Raw genomic sequence first — 17,898 nt, 5'->3', positions numbered from 1 at the left:
GATACAAATTTTGGCCCACACTGATTTGTGATCATATTCCTCTGTCCACTAAATGAAGATGGAGGCTCTGCTCTTTATTTCTGTGTTTCTCTGGAGAATCCTGGTAACATGATGGCTTTCTGTCTCTAAACACACACGAGCTTAACTCCGAATGAACATGATCAGAGTTCATTGAACCAACTCTGATCAGTCTTTTCTAAGGGTTTCAAGCCTTTCTTGTTCGAGCCTCTCTTTGTTGTTGCTACAGTTATGTGTAATTATTAATAGTATTGCAGATGTTAGCCTCTGCCTGCAGTGTTGATGTGGGTAAAGGCTTTAACCATGGATTAGCGGCAGGTCCCAGCTTGTAAATTGTGGAGCATTAATGCCCACTCCAGCTCCTATAACCAAATATAAACAGTTGGGATGAGAGTTAGCTCAAGCCACTACAACAGCCAGCAAGAATGATCTGTTCATGCTAGCATTAACAGTGCCTATACACATAGCGACACACGGGGGAGGGGCCTAACTAATAACCAAGATGACTACAGGCTTGGAGGTGCTAAAAGTCAGATATACCAGGAGCAGTTTGGGCTTTAGAACAAATTTTGTGTAATTATAACAATATGTAATTTAGGACCTGGTTACATATGATGCTGCTGATTTTTTAAATCGAATTTTTACGTTGCATTAATTTCTTTTTGTCAGACAGGGAATCAAACAAGTTCTGTTTTCTCGAATGAATCCCACTGTTATTTGTTTGTCCTACCAACAGGGATGTTTACATGGTATTCATGACTGCTGCACCTGATGACTTTCACAGCTTGAGGACTGCAAACATTTCCCAACAAGACATGAGTGGTGGGGTGATCGTTGGTATTCCTGATCAGGTGAGGATCTGTTCCCATCAAACCACCAAAACCAGTTGTTCAGGATGTTTACAGGATGAAGAATCCCCAGTTATTCTTTGTGGTTGGAATGTGCCTACATATGGCTGTGTGTGATTCTGGCTTACTTTAGGGTCAGAGCAGTTGGTATGTGGAGCAAATACTGACACAGTCAGAGTGGGCAAACCAGCAATAGGCTTGTTGTCGTACCTGGAAGTCTGAAAGCTCCCGATGCTGGATGGTCTTTCTAGTTTTTAATGACAGGTCGTCTAACAAAGCTTCCATGAGGTGCTATAATGGAGACTGTCCTTTTCAAGGAGTTTCTCATGTCTTATCCTACTTTTTTCTTTTTTTAATTAACAGGAGGGAGAATTTGAAATCCTCTATATTGACATGATTACATTTCTTCTATTAAATGAGAAGTACATTTTGAACACAGTACAGTGAACACAATATCCAAGAAGCTAAATCTGGTGAAATGGTTTCTTTAGCTGTCAGCTTGAAAGGCTGATTGGGGTATTTTTGTCACCTTGCATGCGGGGTGACAACAGCAACACAAAAGGGTAATTATATTCCATTAAATCTGAGCCATATTATATTCAGTATATTTATTTTAATTTCAGTAAATGTTTTTATTTAAATGACATGTTTCAGTGAGATAAATGTGTTATTTCAAGGTCGTTGCATCATTTTTGCAATATATATATATATATATATATATATATATATATATATATATATATATATATATATATATATATATATATATATAATCCACATAATTTCCTTAGGGATTATTAAAGTAATCTGATTCTGATTATTCACTTTAAATATGAATACCACACCAGACAGCTCATATTATTCAGAAAGCACCTTTATTGCTTCAATGCAAATTAGAAGGTGATTAACAGCCAGATGCTGCTAATCCACTGCATTTGAATAATTGCTCATCAGCATATGTGAGCAGCTCTATAAAAGCAAACATTTTGGCAGTTTTCTGGTCTGGAGTATTCAGGTGTTTGTTAACACAATGTCATAATGTTCCCAGGAACTGATGACCCAGAAAATTCACCCCAGGGTCAAACTGTGCAGTGGTCAGAAAAAGCTCAAAAATCCAGAAGCTACATCTCAGACTCTACAGGCCTCAGTAAGCAAGTTAAATGTTAGAGGCCATGACAATTAGAAAAAGTTTGAATAAGTGTGGCTTGTTTGGAAGGGTTGCAAGGAGAAAGTCTCTGCTCTCTAAAAACAGCATGACAGCATGGCTGCAAGTTTAGTAGCAAATTTGCAAAGCATAACAGCACAAACACCGCATACCAGCTGTTAGCATGGTGGTGAAGGGGTGATGATTTGAGCTTGTCTTGCAGCTACAGAACCTGGGCCCTTGCAGTCATTGAGTTTTCCATGAATTCCCTTGTATACCAAGTAGTCTACAGTCAAAACTGAGTTTTGGTAATGCAGCAGGACAAAGATCCCAAGCACATCAGCAGAGCTACAACAGAATCAAGGTGTTGCAATGACCAGGTCACAGTCCACACCTCAACCGGAAAAACAGTGCTGGGAACTTAAGAGGGCTTTACATAAACAATACCACAAACCTCAATGAACTGACGAAACGATGTAAAGAAACGTCAGGCGAATGGAGACTAAGAGTCATACAGAAACAATTTGGTGACGCTACTGCTGCTAAAAGGTGGCTCTGCAAGCTACTCACTCATGTACAGTGCTTAGTTTTTCAGAGTACTCTATAGATTCCCATGAAAACACTCTTTTCCACATGACTGTATGTCAGATAAAAGAGATACGATCTGTGAAGAGGATTCTGAGAAGAGAAAACATCTGGGGACCTGTCCCGAAAAGTTCATTTTGTTCATCTGGGCGTAGAGTTTTCAGTAGCAGGAACGCTCTGTCACTCATCCGAGTTCGACTTCAGACTTCTTCTGTCTCGGCTCAGTGCAGGTTTCCCCAACCTTTGTTTGAATTTAGACTTTACATGTTGTCCAGTTTCAGGCAAGGGAACTGAAAAGTGTGCTGAGGATAAATGATAAATTAGGCAGATGTAAATGAACAACAGCTGCAGGCTGGTGGCTCTGACATCACACCTGATGGACACCTAGAAGGCTAGATTCAATTGTTTTGGAGTTTCTGAAGACCGTCTATGACTCTGGGGTGACATCAATCATCTTTTATGGTGTGTTCTGCTGGGACAGCTGGGGCTTCCCTCTTTCGCCTGCTGGGATGGGCACGCACACGTCGCTGAGATGTGTGGTCTCAGGTAACTGGTACTGCTGGAGGCTGCAGGTGACATAGTCATACTATACCAGTGTAATAACTGAAATAACACAAATAGAAATGAATAAATAAACAGATAACATAGTCACATGAACAAGAGGAGCCTATAGAGATTCTAAGTAGCTGATCTTGCAAAAGCAAAATGTGTTCTGCACCACAATGCATTCAGGTCACAATTCTGATTGCAAAAGCTGGCAGATAGGACAGGATATTAAAAATAAAACAAAAACCCACCTCCCACCACATGCAGGTCATCCTAGCAGCACTGAGCAGCTCCTACAGTGACACGCTGCTGCAACAACAGTGTGCGAGGAGAAATTTCAGATATCTTTCCAGCTGCTGTCAGACTCTACAATAGAGTCTTAGTGCCCACTTTAAAATTAGGTGTATACAACATCAGGGGAATAACAACACGTGATATATTACACCGTGCCATTATTTACTTAACAAAAACTAAGCCAAAAGGCAGTTTCTGTACTTTTTTCACAAATGTCAATATTTTATTAATTTACTTATTTTTAAAACATGTGGTTTATTGAATTGAAAAAAAAAAAATAGCTGCAATTGTTGTAACGCGAGCTATGAAAGACAACCTGCATCTGCAGCTGTGGTCACTGGTCCTCACATCATGTTTGCAGCATGTTCTGAACCACAAACAGAGCAGTGCTAACTGGTGGGCTGGTGATGTAGACACTGATGCTAGTTAATTTAAGGTGGGGCTGCTGAAATGTTTAAAAGCTGAAGCCCCCAAAGTTTTACTTGTCTGTGACACAAATGAGCTCCAACCTGCTCAGGTAGAATTTAACAACAGCTGAGCTGCACTAGACCTGGTCTCTGCTCATCTTGACTCCTCGTTTGGTAAGAACTTTTTATTTGTATATTTAAAATCTTTTATAGACAGCATGTTTATTTTGAATAACTCGATCTCCTGCCACACTTATACTCACATTCACTAACCAGATATGGGCTTTAAAACATGCATCATCTGGGTTCTGTGACCATGAATATCGTGCATAAGAAATGTGCATGCACAGGCAGAGGCCTATCTTTTTTTATTTATGTTCAAATAATGTTCAATTTTAATTCCCCCTTTAGAGCATTTCATTTACTGAAGACATCTTCACCATCCGCTGTTCCAGACGACTGACTCGTGCCTGAACTCCTGCAGGTTAATCAACCAACCACTGATCAGTAAAGCAAAAAGTACGGTAAGTGTCCTCAGTTGGAAAAGTTTGCTTAAAAGTTTCACATCTTTATAATATAAATAATTATATTTAGCAAGAATGTTGTCATGACTGAGTGCAATGACCGTTTCCCTCTGTAAGGTTCAATGTGTGGATGCAAGTAGAGAAGTTGTCTTTAGATACACCTCATGAATAGGGGTGGGTTTTTATAATCGATTTATCGATTAAAATCGATTCTGGCTTGGATAACATGAAATCAATCCATTAAAATCCTGAATTGATTTTTTTTAATATAAATTTATTTTGCCCAAAATGCCAGAATCTCTGGTGAAAGATCACAAACTTTCAACAACCACCAAACAGCTAAGACAGTAAATGAGAGCAGGAACACGGATTCTGCACAAAGACTTAAACACACAGCGCGGAGCGCGGATCAGAATCAGTTAGATGTCGCCTTTCTCACAGTCGGGGCTGAAAGCCGACAGCTCGCTGATTCTGATTTGTCGGCGGGTCCGCGCTTTGTGTTCACGCCCTTTTTGCGCTGATCATAAAGCTGTTAGTTTGATCTCTCTCCAAACAACATTGACTGAACCAGCAGCAAACGAAGCAGCAAACTACGCTTCACATAAACATCGTCATGAATTCACTCTGACTTTTGCTGTTTTGCTTCCACCACGATGCACAGCTCTCTCTCTCTGTCTGTCTGTTGTCTTGCTTGTTACACAGAAGTCTACCGTTGTTTACAGGCTGTCAGCTGCTGTTTTACTTACTTCCGAAAAGAAAACCCAATTTCTGCCGTTCAATACTAAACAAATGTAAACTTTTTAAAATTATGCAAAATGCAAAACGCTTAGCCGTGTCTCTAATAAAACCGCGGTAATGTCAGAGGTAACGTTCATATGTTGATTAATGGTTTTCTTTCATTTTTGATGTACTGCAGAATATTTTTATAAAATCCCAGAACAGTAAAACCACCTTCATGTTTTTCTGTGTTTTATCTTCAGCTACTTTGACACAAAGGCATCTGCTGTGACGCTCACACCTCTGATAACGTCTTGTGTGTGTCAGCTTCCTTTTTATAGATACAATAAAATGTACTGTACTGATCTGAATTATAATATTTCTGACTGTCCAAATTTCCCAGATTCAAATCGAATCGAATCGTGGATCGAACTGATTCGGTACCTTGTGAATTGGAAGCGAATCGATTCTAGAAATCAGTGACAATACCCTGCCCTACTCATGAACTCATCAACTGAGAGTTAAAAAAATCATCAAATTTATTTAAATGACTTGTTGTTAATTTCCACTACTTTACATAAAAACTTCTGTCACATGGTAAATGGCCTGTATTTGTATAGCGCTTTTACTAGTCCCCCCTAGGGACCCCAAAGCGCTTTACACACCCAGTCATTCACACACTGGTGGAGGCAGCTACAGTTGTAGCCACAGCTGCCTTGGGGCAGACTGACAGAAGCGAGGCTGCCATATCGCGCCATCGACCCTTCTAGCCAACACCAGTAGGTGAAGTGTCTTGCCCAAGGACACAACAACCGAGACTGTCCGAGCCGGGGCTCGAACCGGCAACTTTCAGATTACAAGGCGAACTCCCAACTCTTGAGCCACGATCACCCCAAATGAGCTGCTATGCAGGCATATTCAAATATTTCTAAGATTATAAGGTCTTACCAGCAAACTCCACAATTTTATTTGTGTCTTCGTGAAAAAAGTCAAGTTTAATCTTGTGAATGTAAAAAATTATTAGGTAAAGCAGCCCCTTCATAATGTCTACATGCTACCAAATGTATGTAAATGATTACAATTTCCTGTTTTAAAAAAATCAAGTAATACTTTTAAAAATTACACAATATTATTGTTCAACATGTCCTCCGTGCCTCTCTGAAAAGTTTCAAAATATTTACTAAAGTAAAAATTAGACTGGTTTTGATATTGAATTTTTGGAAGCTGTTATATTGATATTGATTTTTTATTTTTATTTTATTTTATCATTTAATGATTTTAAAAGTCATCATTAAAAGGAATAAGAAAGTAATGACACATGTTTTTAGTTAGTTTCATTTACTTTAATTATTATTTTTTAAATGATCCTTGGCGCATATATTCCTTTCAGGCACTCTCCAATAACCTGCGGTCTTTACAGTGAAGACACGCAAACATCAACCTGGAACATAACTGTATGAAAATATATGATCCGTATTCGTCTTAGTTCATAGTTACACTGTTTAAAATAGAATATTAAACCAAACAGCGGTAATTACCTGTCCAGCAGAGATTCGCTAGCTCTTGTTTCATTTCAAGCTCAGTTAAATTATTTCTTTCTGCTTTTCCTCATCAGCGATCTTCCGTCTTTTCTTTTCGACTTGTCTCTCAGTCCGCGCTTCCTGCTCAAGTAAGTCAGCCCCCTCCTCTGGCGCGCATGCTCTGCAGCGCATACCCGACGGGGTGTGCGCAGCGCGTGCACCACAGGTGTGGAGAAGTACTGATTAGTGCTCCAGTTTCAACATAAACGCTTCCAGAAAGCGAAACATGCTCCTTTTCAGACTAAAATATCAACGTTTCAAACCATACTCCAGGGTTTTTAGTTCACCGTTTACGAGGTTTAACAAGAAAATAAAAGACAAATCTGAATGTTTGAAAATGATTTGAAAAAATTCTGTAAAGAATGGATCAGAAATACTAAAATTATCCTTTTACTTAAATTTAGTTGCTTTATTCATTTGTTACATAAGTTAAACAAACTTATGTGGGTTTCTATATAAGTCAATAAAGAAACAAGAACAAACTGAGAGGTTCTGGAAGCGTGGAGTTCAGTTTGCAAATTTATCTAATGCAAAAAACATCTATGAATAAAACTTTTTTATTATTATTATTATTTTTTTTTATTTTTTTTTATTTTGAATAAATGAATAAAACTTTGTTGGCCAGCAACTTTTCAAAAAGACAAAAAAGAGAAAAGCTGGTCATAAAAAGAAGCTATTATCTGGGGGGAAATAATCATTTGATCCTCTGCTGAATTTGTAAGTTTGTTCACTTATATTAAATAATCAGTCTCTAATTTTTTTTTAAAGTATTTTCATTTTGATGTAATGAGACAGAATATCAACCAAAATTGAATAAAAAATGTATTTGCTAAAATAAATGAATTGATTTATATGTCACTGAGTGAAGTAAGTATTTGATCTCAAACACAACTTAGTACTTGGTGGAGAAACCTTTATTGCCTAGCACTGCGGTAATATGTTTCTTGTAGTTGGTCACTGGGTTTGCTCACATCTCAGGAGGGATTTTTTTCCACTCCTCCTTCCACAAACTCTCTAAATTCTTTAGATTTCTTTGCTGCTGTTTGGTAACTTTAAGCTTCAGCTCCCTCCACAGATTTTCTTCAGGACTGAGGTTTGGAGACTGCCTTAGCCCCACTCCATGTCCTTGTGCTTCTTCTTTAGCCACACCTTTGTTGCATCAGTGGTATGTTTTAGGCCATTGTCATGCTGGAAGACCCATCGATGACACATCTTCAGTCTTTTGCCTGAGAGAAAGTGGTTCTTGTCCAAGATTTTGCAGTACATGGCTCCATCTACTGGCCGCCTCAGTGTGGTGAAGTCGTCTTGTATCCTTGGCAGAAAAACAGCCCCACAGTATAATGTTTCCACTTCTGTGCTTGACAGTGGGGATGATGTTCTGTGGGTTACACTCAGCATTTCTCTTCCTCCAAACAAAGTGGGCTCAGTTCATGCCACAGAACGCTTGTTGGGTTGTCGAGGATCAAAAACTTACTTCACTCAATTATATGCAAATCAGTGAAAAGAAATCATGTATTGTGTTTTTTTTCTGTTGGTGTTCATGTCTCTCTCCAGTAAAATAAAACATCCACAAAAAATAGAGACTGTTCATTTCTTCATAAGGGAACAAATTTACAAATTCAGCAGGGGATCAAATACTTACTTCTGCCACTACAGTGATGACGCTTTTGTTGCATTAAATTCTTGATCTGGAAAATGTTCCTGTTTTTCTCTCTCCAGGAAACAATGAGGATCATGTTTACCTGTTTGCTGCTTGTGCTGCCCTTTGTTACTGGACTCTCAAAACCAGCCAATCTTCAACCCAACCGAATTGAGAAGCGACTGAATGAAACAAATTATGAAAAGTTTAGACGACAGCATGTAGATGCCAAGATGAGCGTGAAAAAATGTGATACAGAAATGAAAAAAAAGAAAATATATGCTGATCGAAACAAATGTAAGGATGTTAACACATTCATCCTCAGTGATTACAAACAGGTCAAAGCCATTTGTAACGGTCAAGGAAGATATGATCAGACGAATGGCACGACAAAGAGTGTAGCAAAGTTTCGCATTGTTAGATGTGACCTAAAGAACAATGGAGCCAGGAAACCCAAATGTCAGTATAAAGGCACACTTCTCACTAACAGAATAGTTGTGGTCAAATGTGAAGGAAAGTTACCTGTGCACTATTATGGTGATGAAATGACCTTTGAATCCAATAATGCAACTATAGGAAAAATCCCCATGCGATCTACTTCTGTACCCACAAATATACATTTCTGAGATAACAAAAGAGCAACATTTATCATCAGCTCTAACTAAACGTCGCTGGAAACGTCTTCTTCATTATAAGTTTTTATTTGAGTCTGTCTTAGCAATAAGTATATACATTTTTTAACATGTGATCAACCTCTATTTCTTCACACGTTACATGAAATAACACAAAACTATTATTTCCTTCTGATGAGGGAATTTTATATTCATCCCACCAATACCGACATATTAATTGTACTGACTGTAGGATGCTGTGTAGAAATAATCTCTTAGATCCAGCTTGCTTCTAATAAAAAATTTTTTATCTGATCACAGAATAAGCATATAATAAATGTCACTTTTTGGTGTTTGTTGGTTTTTATATATTTATTTTTTTAACATTTGGAGCATCACCAGTTACAAGACTCACAAGCTGACAAGTTCTTATTCAGCGCCCTGTCTCTTGTTTCTTTTGTTTTTAATGTCATCCAATTTTTTTGTTTTCATTTTGGCATGCGATTCATTTCTAAGACTTTTCTAAACGTCTAAACGTCGTTGCCATAACGGAGGGGGCTTGAGCATTTGCCCCTTTCCTCTTGGACGTCCCAAGAGCCCTGTTCTTGAGGCATTACTATTTTTTAATCTGTGTACATGTGCTGTCTGTGCCCCTCAACAATAACATTTAACTAATAACCCCAATTTTGCTAAATAAAAGGATCTGGCTTCCACTAGTCACATGATGCCCATTAACTAATTCTCGACTTTGACGGCAGAGGGCATTGGTTACGAGATCACAAAGAACATGCACATTTTTTGCCGCCTGGGTGGTGCGGAGCTGTAAGCGAAACACACAAAGTAATTGGGAGATGCAGACTGGTGCAACAAAAACCAGTAAGTAGGTGTAGAGCGTACACTGTAGTCTATAGCAGCGGTCCCCAACCCCCGGGCCACGGACCGGTACCAGGCCTTGAGTCGTTTGGTACCGGGTCAAGAGAGTTGAAGCTCGTACCGCACAGAAAAAATAAATAACTTACATTATTTCCGTTTTATTTATTATCCGACTCTGAACAGTGTTTTATTTGGAAAAAGACTGAATTCTCTCAGTTACTTCAGTCTATGACTGACTCTTGACGCATGTCAAGATACATTAGTTAATATTAAACCCACAAACTAGCAAAATTAGTAAAAAACAGATGTCTTTGGAGGGTTTCTTTGCAAAGGAAAAAAGGCCCAGTGAGGAGACAGAAGAAGAGTCTATGACAACTACTAAGAAAAAGAAAGCTGCATTTAACAGACAACAAGTGGATATATTGCAACAAGTGATTCCCATGCACCAAGCCCGCTCTGCATAATATATGTGGAGACCAGCTCTCCAATGAGGCAATGAAGCCTTCAAAACTGCTTCGTCACTTGGAGACATTAAAAAACAAGCCTTTGGACTAGTTTAAAAGAAAAAAGCAGGAACAACAGGGACAGAAGCCATTACTGAGGGCCTCCACAACAACAAATACAAGTGCACTGAGAGCATCATACTTGGTGGCTAACCGTATTGCTAAGGCTAAAAAGTCATTCACTATTGGTGAAGAATCGATCCTTCCTGCCACTAAAGACATTTGCTGTGAACTTTTCCCCTTAATATTGGTATGATCCCAGCTCAGGCACTGAGCGAGGGGGCGGGGCAGCTGCTGCCTGCGAGTGCGCTGTTGGAGAAGCGCAGCGAGGCAGACAGAGAACTGAAGTTTGACCAGGTTCCAAAGGAAATCATTCGTACTGTACAAATAATGTAAATATGACAGTGCATCACAAAAGATTGATATCAAACTGATCACTTGACCCATATTACGTTACTTGCTCTTCAAGTGAATCAACAAAAGGTGAAATGAAAAGCCGAACAACAACAATGCTGTTTCTTTAGAGAGTCTTAGCTTACATGTGTGTTTATTTCATATTTTCAGTTGTTTCCCTCCACGGCTAAATAAATCGGTTTCAGTTATGCACTGATATACAAGACTGGACATAAGGAGCTTCTTTCAAAGAAAAACTCTGGTAGATGTTATTTTATATATTATGCTTTGTATGTTGTTCAGTATATTTCTATGCAAAACAAAAGGAATTTCAATACACAGCAGTACATTCACAGTTGAAACCAGATATTTACATACACTTTATGGAAAACACAAGAACATTTTTTTACTGTACAACATCAATTTAGAGTAAACTTGTTTTGTTTTGCATAAATAAATATTGAAATATATTTTGAATTAGTTAAAGAGAGAGAGCTGTCTCTTTTTTATCACTTTCACCAAATTTAGGAGCACATATACACTAAGTTTATTGTTAATTAATAAGAAAACTCCAGACGATTCCATTCTGAGCTGAAGAAGCTTCTGATAGGTTGGTGGCACACCTGTGGATGCATATAAGGCAAAACACAGAGCCTGTTTCTTTGACATGGGAACATCAAGAGATGTCAACCAAAACACCTGGAAAAGAACTGTGGAGCTCCATAAGTGTGGCTCAGTTTGAATACAATTTGGTGCCATTTACAATTAAGAAATACAGACAGTTTCTCTCTTTACTCTTAAAGTTAACAAATATGTTTTTTATATTTATCAACATAAAAAATAAACATTTAGTCTGATTTGATGTTACAATTAAAAAAGTGTTTTTGTTTTTATCTGAAGAGTTTGTAAATATCTGGTTTCAACTGTATAGTTGATGATGTTGGTGTTTGATTTGATTGTCAGCACAAAGAGGGAGAGAGAGAGGACAGAACAGATGAACAAGAGCAGGTGAGACACGCATGTTAGTCAAATGGTTGTTTACCAAAAGTATCAGCGTATCATAGGTCCTCATGTATCTCGTACCTAGTGTTTCTTTTTAGGTTTGTTATTTTTCAAGTTCTATATTTATTAAGTTTTGCAGGCTTGTTTGCACAACAAGGTTAAATAATTATCTAAACTTTTCTCAATCTAAATATTGTACTTTGGTAGAATTAAAAAATAAGTGTAGTGCAGGTCTATGATGATTTTTAGTGCTACTATCATCTAGCTCTGATTCTGGTTCTGTCTTGGTTAAATCCTAAGTAGTCCTGCTTCTGAACTGTTGTAGTCCTGTTTTAATTCCGGATCAGTTCTGGGTCTGGTTGAATTGGGGTTTAGTCCTCGTGTCTTGATACAGCCCCGACTTTGTTCTGCCTTGCTGCTTAATTAAAAAACTACTTTAAGGTGTCCTGCACATGTGATATATTTTTCCCTATATGAATATGAACTCAAAACAGAGCCAATTAATCTTTCAGTCATTTCTTCCCCCCCACCCCCCAAGTCCCAGATGCATACTACCCTTTAGGGCTAAGCCCCGGGTGTATCAAATGTCTGCCTCTGCTCTGCTCTACAACAGAATCACAAAGGTGTCTCCAATAAGCTGCAGAGATGATTGTTGTTTTAATTTTTTAACGGTACACAAGCAAAAAATTAGAAGAGAGGTCATGAAGTTTCTTACTAAACAGTAGCGCCCTCTGCAGTTTGTGTGTGGGAGTGCAAAAGCTTACAGCACCTGGTATTCCCAGGCGGTCTCCCATCCAAGTACTGACCAGGCCCGACCCTGCTTAGCTTCCGAGATCAGACGAGATCGGGCGCGTTCAGGGTGGTATGGCCGTAAGCGAAAGGTCAGCTCAGAAACGGCGTTTTTATACATGCTGTAATGACACATACACGCTTACGTTTTTGTTTTCTATATTTAAGTTAAAATGTCCAAACGACAAAAATGTTGGACTTCCAAATCGACCCAACACACCGTGTGCTCTCTGTCACTTTAACACTGTGCTGTAATCAACGAACATGTCTTCTTATCGTGATGTTACTGCGGGAAAAGCATTTTTGCAGCTCAATTTGAAGCTGCAGTTAATAACGAAGGTTTGCATGTTGTCGCTGTAACATATGAAGTTTAGCACAATAATATAGATCAAACTGTGAGACATTTGCCACCAATAAAAGGTCTTTTTCACAGCTTTGCTTTCGCTTACGGCCATACCACCCTGAACACGCCCGATCTCGTCTGATCTCGGAAGCTAAGCAGGGTCGGGCCTGGTCAGTACTTGGATGGGAGACCGCCTGGGAATACCAGGTGCTGTAAGCTTTTGCACTTACACACACAAACTGCAGAGGGCGCTTCTGCTCCTGCTTGTGCTAAGAGGCATGAGAAGTTAACATTTATGGGTGATAAAATCCTTTTTCTATATTTTTAACATGAGAATATCAGTTTTCCATCTTGTGTTCCAGAGTAATCGGACAAAAGACAAACGTAGAACAAGGAAAAAAGAGGCCAAGTGTCTCACCTATAAAACAAAATAGAATAGAATAGAATAGAATTCAACTTTATTGTCATTGCACATGCACAGGTACAGGGCAACGAAATGCAGTTTGCATCCATCCAGAAGTTCTTTAGTGATATAGATATATTACAATATATATTAGCAATAATATAGATATGTGAGTATATTACAGAAATGGGTCTATTATGGTATGTTATAATGTACACGGTATGAAGTATGTTGTGAATATTCTATAACTATAAGTATGTACAGGCTGTAGTGAGTACAAGCTATGTACAGGATATGAACAGGATATAAATATGAAAAACTATACAGAATATGAAATAAATAACTTTACAGAATCTGGGATATACAGCTATACAGAAATGGGAACTATGCAAGTTGTAAACAGTTGTAGGATTAAAGATTATCGAATGTACAGAATGATTATTTACACAGAGCTATACAGTAGCTGAAAATTACTGTTTTCTGAATAGTCTCACACAGATAAACATTTGCAGGGAATACCTTTTCCTTCAAAACAAACGTGACAGACTGTGTTTTTCTTTACTGATTGTATTTGAGTAGAAACTCAGATTAAAATGGCATGAGTGCTCATAAAACGATTTAACTGTAAAAGTAGGTGTAGTGGATCACTTTGCATAGATGTAGATAAAAGTGCAGTAAGCAAAGACTACAGTGGTCATTGAGCAGCTGTTCCTATAATGTGAATCTGGGATAAAGGCAGAGATTATTTGTTTGCCTTTGTTTCCTGGTTCTTTCTTTCTTATCCAAATGGAAAAAGAGAGCATAAAAGTACTGTTTACAAGCAGCTTATCTATCTCATTGTGCCCACTATCATAAAATCTTGGTTGACTGAGCACTGAGCCATCTACCACTCGAAATTGAACCTGTGTGGGACAACAACAAAGTCCAGTATACTAAGTTTCAGTAATGTGCAGTTTTTTCTGTGGAAGATGTAAATCTAAATAGATGTCCTATTGTATGCATAATATACCACTGAAATGTATAAAACAACTTCTAAAAAAAATTTTCAATTTATTTTAGATTTTCTCAAATCCAAACAGTGCTAAAAGCATACACACAGTCAAATATTTTTCATACGAGGTGCTGAAGGTTCTGCAATGTTCTGTCAGTGCGCCCCAGGGCAGCTGTGGCTACAATGTAGCTGCCATTACCAGTGTGTGAATGTGTGTGTGAATGTGTGAATGACTGAATGTAGTGTAAAGCTCTTTGGGGTCCTTGGGGACTAAGTAAAGCGCTGTACAAATACAGGCCATTTACTGTGCGTGTGTTTATGCTCAAGTGTATGAATAAATTAGTCAGTTTGAAACAGTTGCAATTTAAACAGTAGAAGAGTGGCACTATATTTATATATTTATAAAGAATTTCAAACAACAATTAATTGATGCTCAAAGCAGGTTTATTTAATTAATATCCAGATTTCCAATTAGTTCCGAATTCATTCAGCAGCAAATCACATCACCAGTCACTTCAAGGCTGTTTGTATTATTGTAAGGTAGACCCTACAATAATACATACAGAGAACCCAACAATCATATGACCCCCTATGAGCAAGCACTTTGGCGACAGTGGGAAGGAAAAACTCCCTTTTTACAGGAAGAAACCTCCGGCAGAACCAGGCTCAGGTCGGGGCGGCCATCTGCTGCGACCGGTTGGGGTGAGAGACTGAAGACGTTTGTTGTAGGTCTGATTGAAGGACTGATGTGATGGTAAGTTGTCTGCTGCTCCGCTTTGAATATTGAGAGATTAGTTGATGGATTTCAAGCCAAATTGTGCCCAAGTTTAAGACCACATTCATTGCTTTTGTTGATGTTATTGTTTTGGGCTTTTTTTCCACAAGAATTTCTAGCTCCCCTAGAATTCTGGCCACCCAAACGATGATTGCTGCTGAGAGAGCACAAGGTTTTGTCCCCCTGTACTATTCATGTCAGTGCAGGGGGTTCTCCTTGAGAGGCCAGGGTCGAAAAAGGGATGCTTCAGAACCTCCGAGGGTGTTATGCGCTGATTTGCATCCAAGGCCAACATTTCTTTGATTAGCCTTACAAATAATGATTGGCCATTTTCCGGTCCTCGCCTAACCTTCAGCAGTTGTTCGAGGTCATCGAGACACTTAAGTTTTATATATCGAGTTTCCTTGGATCGATAATGTGTCTCGTATTGAAATTGTTCTGGGGTCTTAAATGTCCAGCGCTGTTTGTTGTAGTTATCCTCGATGAAGTAGCAGTCAGTGTACAAGCCAGACTCTAGGAGATGATCTGGTAGCTGACCCTGGGTTTCAATTATGAATTTCAAAACATCATAATCGTCTTCCCCAGGATAGAGAGGCACCCCTGTAGCAAGCTCCACAGCTACCAGCCCCAGAGACCACATGTCGATTGCTTTGTCGTATGGAATGCCAAGCATAACCTCAGGTGCACAATAACCAGTTGTCCCCACACAGTCACCAGGAATCACTGCAGAAGCAGGACATGCGAGGCCAAAGTCTATGAGTTTGACTGTGACGGGAGACTCAGTGCGGTTCACAACCATGATGTTTCCAGGTTTGAGGTCAGCATGCACTATTCCCACAGAACCCAGGTGGAACAGAGCATTTGCGAGCTGATGCAAAGTTGGCCTGAGTTCTCTCATTGGGAGACCTCGGTTATTCCGGTCCCCAATGTAGTCCCACAGGCTTTGGTCGAGCAATTCGAAATTCAAGCAAATGCGCTCTCCATCGAGGAAATAGCCGTTCCATTCCACAATGTTGCACCTGTCTGGATCCAAGCGTCGTAGCTGCTCCAGGATGAAAATTTCCAGTTTTGCCTGGAGCAGAATTTCAGGGTCGCTCTTGTTGACTTTAATAGCAACCGTTTTGTTGTTTTTTGTATCGCGACATCTGGTTACTAAACCAAAGCCTCCTTCTCCAAGGAAGGCCTCTACCACGTGGTGATCTCCTAAAATGGTCCCTTCCGTTATTTGAAGATCATCTTCAGAGGCAGATGGGTTGGCTGAGGTGTTGATGTCTCCTTTTTGAGGAAATTCAACCGAGTTTTGGAAACTGCAGCTGAATTTTTGTGATCCATGACTTTTCCAGCTTGAAGGCTGCTGAGAGAGCACAAGGAGTTCTCCCCCTGTACTATTCATGTCAGTGCAGGGGGTTCTCCTTGAGAGGCCAGGGTGGAAAAAGGGATGCTTCAGAACCTCTGAGGGTGTTATGCGCTGATTTGCATCCAAGGCCAACATTTCTTTGATTAGCCTTACAAATAATGTTTGGCCATTTTCCGATCCTCGCCTAACTTTCAGCAGTTGTTCGAGGTCATCGAGACACTTAAGTTTTATCGATCGAGTTTCCTTGGATCGATAATCTGTCTCGTATTGAAATTGTTCTGGGGTCTTAAATGTCCAGCGCTGTTCGTTGTGGTTATCCTCGATGAAATAGCTGTCAGTGTACAAGCCAGACTCTAGGAGATGATCTGGTAGCTGACCCTGGGTTTCAATTATGAATTTCAAAACATCATAATCGTCTTCCCCAGGATAGAGAGGCACCCCTGTAGCAAGCTCCACAGCTACCAGCCCTAGAGACCACATGTCAATTGCTTCATCATATGGAGTGCCAAGCATAATCTCAGGTGCACAATAACCAATTGTCCCCACACAGTCACCAGGAATCACTGCAGAGGTGTTACATGCGATGCCAAAGTCTATAAGTTTGACTCTGACTTGAGACTCACTGCGGTTCACAACCATGATGTTGACAGGTTTGAGGTCAGCATGCACTATTCCCACAGAACCCAGGTGGAATAGAGCATTTGCAAGCTGATGCAAAATTGGCCTGAGTTCTCTCATTGGGAGACCTCGGTTATTCCGGTCCCCAATGTAGTCCCACAGGCTTTGGTCGAGCAGTTCGAAATTCAAGCAAATGCGCTCTCCATCGAGGAAATAGCCGTTCCATTCCACAATGTTGCACCTGTCTGGATCCAAGCGTCGTAGCTGCTCCAGGATGAAAATTTCCAGTTTTGCCTGGAGCAGAATTTCAGGGTCGCTCTTGTTGACTTTAACAGCAACAGTTTTGTTGTTTTTTGTATCGCGACATTTCGTTACAACACCAAAGCTTCCTTCTCCAAGGAAAGCCTCCACCATGTGGTGATCTCCCAAAATGGTCCCTTTAGATATTCCAAGCTCATCTGAGCCGAAGGATGGGTTGGCTGACATGGTGTAATGTGTCTGTTTGCGCTGTGAATTGGTGAGAAACAAAACTGAACTTGTTTTGGTTTCTCTCGTAAATTGCTCTCAAATCTTCTCAAAAGGGTTTTAGTTGCTGCAGGTCAACGTCCGTTAAGCATAAAGTAACAGGTGAGCGCTTCTATTTATAGGTTTTGGAATCAAAGCAAAGTTATGACATCAGAAAGGATCAAAGCAAAGTTATCACGTCACAAGCGATCGAAGCGATTCTAATATGTGCGCATGCGCACATATGAGAAGCGATCGAAGGGGCACATATTAGAAGCGATGGAAGGGATTCTAATATGTGCGCATGCGCATACACGTGCTTGTTTGTGTAATATTGTTCACACTAAACTTGACCCTAATCAATTTAATATCAGTCAATCAAAGAAAATGTTAGTTTTGGAAAATTTTAAAATGACATAACTGACAGTTAAAAC

General features: G+C 39.5%; 1 protein-coding gene, 1 long non-coding RNA gene and 2 other non-coding genes across 4 annotated transcripts; 1 reads left to right on the top strand and 3 right to left on the bottom strand.

Moving 5' to 3' along the window:
• Positions 1-1,722: 1,722 nt before the first annotated feature.
• LOC146642761 (uncharacterized) lies at positions 1,723-6,777 on the bottom strand. The gene is made up of 3 exons (XR_014909496.1): positions 6,622-6,777; positions 3,393-3,450; positions 1,723-3,198 (listed from the first exon to the last, which is right to left on the bottom strand). It is a non-coding gene; the product is annotated as an uncharacterized LOC146642761 (long non-coding RNA).
• A 5,664-nt stretch (positions 6,778-12,441) lies between these two features.
• LOC146642760 (5S ribosomal RNA) lies at positions 12,442-12,560 on the bottom strand. The gene has a single exon (XR_014909828.1). It is a non-coding gene; the product is annotated as a 5S ribosomal RNA (ribosomal RNA).
• Positions 12,561-12,916: 356 nt separating this feature from the next.
• On the top strand, positions 12,917-13,035 carry LOC146642759 (5S ribosomal RNA). The gene has a single exon (XR_014909851.1). It is a non-coding gene; the product is annotated as a 5S ribosomal RNA (ribosomal RNA).
• Positions 13,036-15,109: 2,074 nt separating this feature from the next.
• LOC146642758 (uncharacterized) lies at positions 15,110-17,446 on the bottom strand. Its single transcript, XM_085399322.1, has one exon. It carries the CDS (start codon positions 17,444-17,446, stop codon positions 15,110-15,112), a length of 2,337 nt encoding a protein of 778 aa, XP_085255448.1.
• Between the last annotated feature and the right edge of the window lie 452 nt (positions 17,447-17,898).

This window comes from Rhamphochromis longiceps, linkage group LG23, assembly GCF_057381845.1.
Source record: "Rhamphochromis longiceps isolate RC_006_pf linkage group LG23, R_longiceps_female_GT1.1, whole genome shotgun sequence".
NCBI lineage: Eukaryota > Metazoa > Chordata > Actinopteri > Cichliformes > Cichlidae > Rhamphochromis > Rhamphochromis longiceps.
This window is presented reverse-complemented; position numbering and strand designations above follow the sequence as displayed.